Source organism: Pavona decussata, unplaced genomic scaffold, assembly GCF_977016875.1.
Source record: "Pavona decussata unplaced genomic scaffold, jaPavDecu1.1 SCAFFOLD_563, whole genome shotgun sequence".
NCBI classification, from domain to species: domain Eukaryota; kingdom Metazoa; phylum Cnidaria; class Anthozoa; order Scleractinia; family Agariciidae; genus Pavona; species Pavona decussata.
This window is the reverse complement of record NW_028145845.1, coordinates 624,290-634,254: the sequence shown is the minus strand read 5'-3', so window position 1 is coordinate 634,254 and position 9,965 is coordinate 624,290. Positions and strand designations below refer to the sequence as shown.

General features: G+C 36.3%; 1 protein-coding gene across 2 annotated transcripts; it reads right to left on the bottom strand.

Annotated features, from left to right (window-relative positions):
* Positions 1 to 369: 369 nt before the first annotated feature.
* Positions 370 to 9,745, bottom strand: LOC146449888 (uncharacterized). Of its 2 annotated transcripts, none has more exons than XM_085101041.1 (5): positions 9,454 to 9,745; positions 7,760 to 7,946; positions 5,716 to 5,799; positions 4,821 to 4,854; positions 370 to 560 (listed from the first exon to the last, which is right to left on the bottom strand). In XM_085101041.1, exons 2-5 carry the CDS (start codon positions 7,928 to 7,930, stop codon positions 385 to 387), a joined length of 465 nt encoding a protein of 154 aa, XP_084957167.1. In that variant the 5' UTR covers positions 7,931 to 7,946; positions 9,454 to 9,745; the 3' UTR covers positions 370 to 384. The 2 variants fall into 2 exon arrangements, with proteins under 2 accessions (XP_084957167.1, XP_084957166.1); XM_085101040.1 differs by lacking the exon at positions 9,454 to 9,745 and adding an exon at positions 9,265 to 9,429.
* Positions 9,746 to 9,965: the final 220 nt, after the last annotated feature.

Genomic DNA, 9,965 nt, shown 5'->3' with positions numbered 1-9,965 from the left:
TAGTGGACAGTATCGGCAGTGAAAACTAAAATGACGATAACTCGCTGAAATCGCACCAGATCGACCTGAGGAGCCAGCAAACGCCAAGTAATACACAAGGGAAAAGGGTAAGTTGATTTTATTTGCAAAATATACACTTTTATGAATTTTCGAAGCAAAACCGTTGAGTTCCCATACAAACCCTTATAGATCGAATATTTCGAAATACTTGTAACACAACACCGCTTATCAGCAAGAGTCACGTCCGTGATTACTAATAGTGCGCTTGGTTAGCCTGTGGTGTAAGCTAAACTTGGGATTTGGATGGTAAATTATTTAAAATAAACACATCTTATACATTGTAGACTTAATGTTAAATATTCCATTTCACATCTTACACAACAGCTACAGTGTACTGTTGAAACTTGGAAAGTTACATACCTTCACTTTCGGTGAGAGAGGGGAATTAGGATTGGCAAATGACTCTGAAAGGAGGGAGTCGCTTTCACTGCCAGAATTCATGTCTTTTTCCATAACACAGAGATCTTCTAATAATGCATCCAAATCAACTTCCCCACTTCCTGCAGCAGATAAATCCAGAAATTCTGATATCAGTAAAGTGCTCTAAAATGACACTTATTAATTACTGACTGTGTGACAGAAGGAACTGTCTTTTCAACATGCAATTTCCATTTTTAGATCAAAGCTGATAGCATGAAGAGAAAAGACACTCACTCTGAAGACAACTACATTTTGAAACATTCCACTAAATTAACAGGAAGTTCAGAACCTAAAAACGTCAGAGGAAATGGGTAAATCACAGCTCTTGGCCTGTAACTCAATGACTGAATGAAATGAAAGACCACATGCTTCATAATAGCTGGCTAAATTGAACAACAAGAAACATGATATTTGTGAATATCAAGTAACATGACTACAAAGGTCACATCTTAACTGAACATGACATCCATTGTAAATGCACACATCCATTCAAGTTGTAAATATACTGCAGATGTTTTGCAAAACAACAAAAAGAAACCACACTAGGCAAGGTATTATATTTTAGATTCTCTGATCACAATTGTATATTCATTTTAGACACAGAAAAAACACCACAAACACTTGAAAGTTAAACATTCAGACATTAAGTTATTTTTACTTTATCTGTCAGCTTGCCAGTGAAGTGCTGGCTGTGAAAACAATAGAGATGGGCTCGAATTTCAAGCTCTCATGCCAAGTTATTTTTTAAAAAACAGTATGAGTTGGTAATGTGATGCTATTAACACACACAAAACAAAAAACATGTGGTGTATACAGTTCATTATATCACAGAAATAAAATCCACCACATATACACAGTACACCCAACACAAATACTGCAAATGAAAGACAATAGTTTGACTAAACTACAAGAGTATGCAACTGAACATGTGTGCATTAAAAGCTGTCATGTAACAAACAGACAAAACATGGTATAATTTTGATGATTTTTCTAAATAACTGTCCATGTTTTAATTAACCTCTGATAAGATAACATGTGTTTTCACAGGTATTTGATAGAAGCCGAAAGCTAAGCTGAGTCTTCCCAAGTGTGCTTGTGGTTCACCTTTTAAAAAAAATGATTAATTTTTAGACAAACTGTGTCAACATGAATATAAGCATCTCTTTTGCCAAACCTGTTTGCCACAGGTACACACTAACTGAAAAGATTTACTGAGTACATAAGAAGGACGTGGGTGGGGGCAGTGGGTGGGGGTTGGGGGAATAATGTATGGCTCGAGTAAATACCCATACCCCCCAGGGGAAGGTCATTGCAAATTCCAGGGGGAGGAAATCTCTCAAGCTTATTGTACATTTTCTGAAGGGAAGCATAATTTTATTATAATTTTAAATTTAAACCCTAATACTCTTGATATAAACATATTTTAATCATGAAAATTTTTAGAGGGTAAGGCTTGTGGGAAGGAAGGGGGAGGGGGCAGGGAAGGACAGGGAGGGAGTGGGGCATAACCCAATAAATTTTTGTTCAATGGAGAGGTATATGTTTGTGGAACACAACAATGCATGCAAGGGAAAAAACATGGCTGTACAAGGTTGTTGTGGGTAAATGTACTGTACAAGAGGGTGGAAACCCAGGAGAAAAAAGGTATGGTACAGCATGCAAACTTGACACTCAAGGGAGACAGCAAACAGCATTACATGAAAGTATCATCTGACAACAACAGACTTCAAAGATAAGGGCACAATGATAACACCAGTTGAAGATATCAAGCTCTAGATCGAGTGCTCCAGAAAGGTTGATAAGACAAGGAGATAAGACAAATTAACCTAAGACCTCCAAAAATACCTGATCTATTTGAAAAAGCATGTGGCAAGGTATGTAAAACAATTAAGCTATGGCTTCTACAAGACAACAGTGATAATTATTTTGTAAACCAAAAAAGTTTATTTAAGAATTTCCCTAAGCATCCAAATCTATACAAGATTGCATCCTTATCAATATGAAAATAGGTCACAATGCAAGATAACATTAATAAAAAAAAACTTTTGGAGGCAAAACTCATAAAATGACAAATATTCCCCCAACAATGTTCAACAACATAAACAACAACTTTGTACATGTGGAATGTTTGATCAGATTTCTGATTAGGATCATACTGACAGTAATTAAATTTAATATACAGTAGACTGCCCCAAAGGAGACAAATTAGATTTCACTGCACAGGCAGGATAATTCAACCATGTAAACAAATTAATTTTTGTATACCTTACTCAGAGATGTACATGCATACACTGCATACCAAAATCAGTCAAGGAAAGAATCAATATATTCAGTGTCTGTACCTAGCTTAAGGTGAGAATGTATCTATAAACTAATTTAAGAAAATTATCGGAAACATAAAACACAAAATTATGTGAGCTTTGGATTTTAATTATCATTGAAAGAAATTAAAAATTATGAGGTTCATGTATATAAATTAAAGATAAAAATATTGAGGAAAGCATATTATTTTGGCCCGAGAAGAAAGGGCCAAAGAAACTCAATGGAGTGAGTTTATGGTTGATTTATAAAAAACATGTTGGACTTTCTGTCAGACTGAAGATAGGCTGGTCATGTTGTTTCCTTTCCAAAAACTCATTAATAATTCATAAGCCACTTGACCTATCAAAATTAATGGTCAATAAAACATCACCTGCAGTGCTTTTAAAACCTGATAAAACCTCCTCCTTATTAGTATGCAGTGTTTAAATGTTTTTCTCGTATGCTAGTTTCCAACGTTCACACAAGCATCATTGTTATGAACTCTCTTGACAAATGCTTTCCAGGAATGTTTTTGAAGCCGTTCAAAAAACTTGCAGCACATGTTTTATCGGGTCTAAAACCAATCGGCTGCGCCTTGTGGTTTTAAATCCCGATGAAACACTGCAGCTTGTGTTTAAATACTCCAGATTGTCTCTCTTCACCCAGGTGCTTTCCATGCAGGGGGGGGGGGGGGGGGGGCAGTACATGTTAGTAGTAACGCTTCTGTTGACTGATTATGCTACAGGAACTGGGTTATACAAAAAATCAAGTAAGTTCTGGCCATACGTGTTTTCTGGGCTACTTACATTAGGCTTGGAGTGCAAGATTAACTACTGGTATTACCTTCGCCAGAAATATGCGAAATATGGGAAGTGTAAAATTAAAACAGTGGAATCAAAATGGTTGAGAAAACAGCAAATAGATCGCAATTATTCAAAACATCATTGACAAGATATTGCAGTAACTGATGAAGAAATGAGTCACATAAAAACATGTATTGCAAATTAAAAAGTATCCTGATCTATGGATGCAGGACTCCCAAGGTGGCAAAGGGTGGGAAAAAACTTTCACGAATATTGGATTATGTGTTGCAATAAAAAAAAACTTGCAAAGAAAAAAAAAAAGAAAAAGAGGCGAAAACCACCAGAGATGGATGCAGGGAGGGGCATGGGAAACAGGAAGTTAGCATCCAGGGCTTCCCCCACTCCCTGTTGTAAGTACCCCCAACTTCTGAGCTTTGAACAGCATCAGCTCGATTCCCACTCTCAAGTCCAGCCTTTGTTCCTCCCTGAGATACATGTATGAAGTTAGGAGGAGGAGCTTATTTTCTCAAACAGCAGCTGGTAATTGAGCCTATATGTATGAACTGCTCAGTATCACACAAGTTCTCAGGGGTATAGTCATACAACTCCACACCCACCCCACCACCCAACTCCTTGCCCTGGTGGTACTTTTTACAAACTCCTATGAAAGTAAAGGGGCCATAAGGGGTGGCATGTTGTACATTTTGAGACTTGTATGGCAGCATGACGAACATTCTTGTCTGTGAGAAGGAGGCTTTCTTAGCCTTACAAAAGGAATTGAGACTACACAATGGCTTCATAACACAATCAAGGTAGTGATGCCCATGAAAGCTAGTTGACAAAAAATTACAGTAACTGCAAGATGTGCATATATTGCAGTTTTTGAATTTAAAGACCATTTGCCACCTCTGTATGCAGACTTAGAATGTACATGAATATGACTGTGTGTACATACGTGAATGCTGGATTAATAAAAGTTAATGTACATGTATGTAAAACAAACAATAATGCAATTGCTTATAATGTGCAATGCTGTAAACTTAACTTCATGTAGCTGAAGGATTTAAATCTAATTACATGTACATGTAGTTACATTGTATCACCGGGTTTACACTTAATTTTTTGCATAATTTTTGACTGGCACACAAACCTGTACAAGTGCCAACGATAGCTTTGAAAAATCCTTTAACTGACAGTACATGTAATTATCTTCAGGTATATACATGTAACACTCACCTTCAATAGCACATATGGAAAATCTGAATTGATCCTACAATAAATTTAAAAAAATTCAATCAATTTTTTCTACAAGCTACATGACTTAATGTACTGTATAATTACACAGTACATGTATACACTCAGTCAATTTTCGCCTTGTGGACACCTTGAACTAAATATTATGGACAGCAACTACATGTAAATCCCCACCAAAATTAAATTACAAACGATTGACTGAAATAAAAACCAATAATTAATTCCTGTATTATGGACTCTCGCTATTAAGAAAACTAACTTGTGATGCCAAGGGGGTCTGCAATAAAGCGAGTTGACTGTACAAGCATCCACAGCACCACAAAATTGTCTTACAAGTACGTTTTGCAACAAGACAAGAGGCAAGCTGATATGCTCCATGAAAAGTATGCACAAAATAACAAGGCGGCAATTTTGCCAGTGACAATTCTATATGTAACAGTCATAAAAATTCAATCATCCTTTATCCTCACCCTCCCTAGTCTCTCTTTCATTTCATTTTTAACAACAAAACAAAGATTTTATAATACATGTATACTGTATGTACTACGTGTATATAGTTCATAGTCATGTATCTTTACATAACTGCAAATACATGTACAGTGTAGTTTTTTTTTTTTTTGTTGTTTTTTTTTAATAAACTATCAGTTTAATTGCATGTATAAGGTACAAATACTGGAGCCATGTCAACACATCTCCTGAACAACCAGGCACCTAATTGGTGCGTGAACCTGCTACTCTTTGTTTACTAAAACGAGTTTATAATTTGATTTGCTTTAAATTCTCCTATTTGAATTATTGGACCATTGGCTAAATACAGTGTAAACTACACTTAAAGCCCTTCACAAGACAATTAATGTAACTGTAGTGAAAAACTGACCAGTGGCTGAGAGGGTGGCACATAGCTTAACACATCTGGGCTTTCTTCTTCTTCTGCAGGAGTCTGAGACTTCTGCTCAAGTTCCTAAAAAGAAAAACAAGGCAACAAAGTTTTTGGTAAGTACATGTACGTACATGTATGCTTTACAAATTAGGGTACAATTAACATCTACATGTAGCTGTAGGTTTCCCAATTTTGTGGCAGAATTACAAATAAAAGCAATAATACAACATTAATGATGGAAGCGTCATTCACTAAGAAAGGCTATTATACTAAGTCATCGAGGTCCTACCAAAACTAATAATAATAAATAATGATACACTAAAATCAAAATAAACCGTCTGTTAAAGGGTACAAAATATACAAAACATAGAACATAAAGTACAGTACTTGTAGTTCAGAATCACTCAGTTGTTTCACAATTGCACCATGTGCATAAGTGCCAGTGGATAGTGACATAATTTGACTGCTTCACTGCTGGTATTCATCAGGTGATGAAGCTGACTAGCTGTGTGTCAACATGTAGATTAAACTGGCACTGTGGTTAACGGTAATTCAAGGCTGTTGTCTAAGAAAAATTAAAATTCCATGGAGCCCACAAGGCCAAAAAACAAGAAGTTTGGAGCCCAACATGAAAAGTGTTAGGTGCTGCTGCAAAACATTTCGGCACCCAGAACATTTTCTTGGGCGCCTCAGGCTACCAGGTTCACATTAGACAGTAGCCTTGGGCTATTGGTGCTTTTCGATCCTTGTTTCAGTTGTTAGTGATTGGAGGATTTTGTTCCTTGTTTAGACTTACACACTGTTCCTGCAGGGGTCAGCCTAACAGTGGATAAAACAACGTCGTCACCAAGTGTGACTTGGAACCTTTTATCACACGTTTAAAGCTAGACAGCGTTCAAGGTCAGGGCCAATGGCCAGGGTTGTACTATGCTTACGATAGACTTTACATCATAGCAAATGAGACATGAATGCATCATTCACTGGTTTAGCCATACAGAAAAAGCGAACTAACTTGTCTCCAGACGATGTCGGAAATTGTGACTATTGACAAACACGACAATGATACAGTGGTAAGTCTAAAGTACAGTATGTGACAAAAACCTTGATAAGGCTTCTACATGTACGTCCAGATACACACTGTACAAAAAGTAACAAGGATTATTCATTCCAAAAATTTTAGTGTTATCTATTAGAAGATAGTAAGTTTAGATGGTGTTCAACAAAACCACGTTCTAAGCTGCTTTCAATTTTGCCACCAATCATATCTAAACATTTGGCTACTACTGAGAGTAATAAGAAGACTTGCATCCCAGACTAGAAAACTATTTATCTACTTAAAATAAAACACTTATAAACAGAATGATTTGGAGGCCCACTGACTTTCTCAAGCCATGGCCTACAGTGTAAGGCGATGTAGAGCATCAGGTTTGAACTGTAGATACCTAAACCCCACATCAAATTAAAGCTGATAGAGCTGGCTATCAAACTATACCAATTGTCGAATTTTTAGCCCTGTTTTCTCGAATCAATTTTTTTCACTTCAATGGGACACTTTAAATGAGCTAAAACTCAAATGGAATTTGTTCGTTTGCCTTCAAATTTAGACAGTAACTAGTTAAACATATAAACAACAAAAATATGTCTGTGAATTTTTCTTTTAAAATATTTTTTCTCCGAGAGCGCTTTTTGTACGATCACTCCAGATTTTTTAATCTTACACTGTATTTCGAAAATGATCCGTAACTTTTCACTGCGATTGAATCTGGCAAAACACAGACATTTTTTTTTAGCTTTTTGGGTCCAGAAACTTAGGAACAAATTAAATTAGCGAAAAACGAAATTCACTTTGACTTGTAGCTTTTAAAAGGTGATTTGGACGCTCGATTTAGAGGTCATGAAAAATTCACTTGGACACGAGACACCACTAAAGGTATCGTTAACCTTAATCATGCAGTAGTTGTTTAAGGCTACACTATATACCAGTTCCATACATACAAGGTGTAAATGTACATGTACATGTAAAACTAAAATGATCACTTGCCTCCTGGAAGCTTGCCAACTCATTTAGCATCTTATCGATGTCATCATCATCTTCTTCTTCTTCCTCCTCCTCCACACTACCCTCTGACGATTTACTACCGTGAAGGTCATTCTCACTGCTTGCAGGTGTCACCTCTGTACTTCCTTGCTCGTCGCTGCCATCATTGTCCATTTCAACAGAACTTGATCTGTCAGGAACAAAACAATAATAAATTCGTATTTTCATTTTTTTATTTTATTTTACTTATTATTTTTTTTTTGGCTATTACAATGTTATCATAGGAAATCACTCGGAATATTCCCTGATACTTAGCTGACAAGGTTATAGACCGATTTGTCTAAAATCAGGCAATATTCTGCAAGATTGCGCAGGATAATTGTTTTATTATTCAACACATTAATAAGTCAAAGCACAGTTTCTTATGTGAATTGCAGCTGGAGATGATCTTTATTTTGCCATTTTTCTCCCAGACACACAAAATTACATACATCGCTCCCAGTGGACCATGCATGACCATATTTGGGCAGTGTTACAAATTATGTGTTGAATAATAATCTTGAATGTTCGAAGGAATAGAGTTACGTATACATGTACATAACATTTTTAAGTAATATTTATGTGTACTAATTTACAAGAACACTAAATTTCAAGAATGGCACTTATAAGATGGATCAGGGGTGAAAAATTTTCTTTATCACAATTTTTTGGGGCTCATTTAAGATAGTAATGATTATTCTGCTAAATAAATTGTCAGTTTGTAAACTAACAGACATATATTCATTTACATGCCTCATGTGTCACTCAGGGCCTGACTGCATTAACTTAACTCTACGAGGAATGATATTTACCACTAGTTTAATAATAAAACAATTCAATACCCTTTTTGGCTTCATGCATTCATTTACATGTATACAGCTTAAAGCTTAAAGCTTGAAGCTTAAAGCTTAAGGTCTAGTGCTTACAGCTACATTTAACTGAAACTTTTTTTCTGATCCACAGCATTTCGGTTAGAAACCTTTTCAGCTAGGTTTGACCAATTTTAGCAATTAGCATAATAATATAAGCTGACATATATTGCTGTAAAAGCCTTACAAAACATTCATTTGTGAACTAATTAAGCTTGATAGAAAGTTCAATGTTTTTAAATTGCACGCAATATTTCGAACTTGCGAAATGAAAACACATAAGCTAAATTCATTGCATACTAGCGCGCACGATTTAACAGTACTTAACCAAACATTCCAATATATTAAACATTTACTAGTAGTGATAGCAGTGATGTTTCGCTATTGTAATTTACAAGGCGAGAGTGCTATGTCGAGATCAAGCTCATATACTTAAGCTAACCACGTACGCAAGACCTCAGTGAATTCTGAATGAAAGTTCACCCGAAATAAAACACGAACTTAGTCAACCAAGAAATAAAGTTAATTATCAGTGTTTGGAACGGAAAAAGTTGATAAATAATAGCGCTTGCCACAAGCTATTATATTATTTGTACTCACTCAAATTCACCACGAATGTGTGGGGCCATTGATCCAAAGTAATTCGCAGATCAACACCCCGCTAGTTTTAAAGCTGAATTCCGTATAAACGATCGATATTTTTCTCAGTTTACAGAGACGAGACAATAATATTCCGTAGGTATGACTGCTGGTTTAGTAGGGGGACTGAAAGTAAAAATAAGAACTTACCTGACTTGGTTATAGAAACGCCTTCGCTGTACCGGATACACGTAAAACACCTTCCGCTGGCAAAGCAGAGCGGAATTTAGTAGAATGCTCTGGAATTTACCGCAAGATTAAGGTCAAAAGATGCTTTGGAGCGTGGTAGGATGCCGAGAAACGAATCCACCCGAGTAAAACACAACAACTGCGGCTCGGTTAGAAACTTAAAACGGACGTTTCGTAAGTGGATTGTCGAGTTTCAACCTCGTTCAGCGATGTTCTGCTAGTTCCTGTCGACACTGTCGGCACTTGTTGCGCAAACGTGAGACCTGCCGAGAATTGGGCCTGGGACGAGTCATTGTAGTGACAATAAATAGATTAAAATTGGACTGGACTGCAGGAATAAGAGCACTGGATTATGACAAAAGAGATCCATTAAAATATTTAACTTCCTTCGACTTGTCTCGACTGAAAACAGGGGGAAAACTGAAAGGAGTACGTTTTGTTCTAATCTTAGATATAAGACATGTCAGAACCGC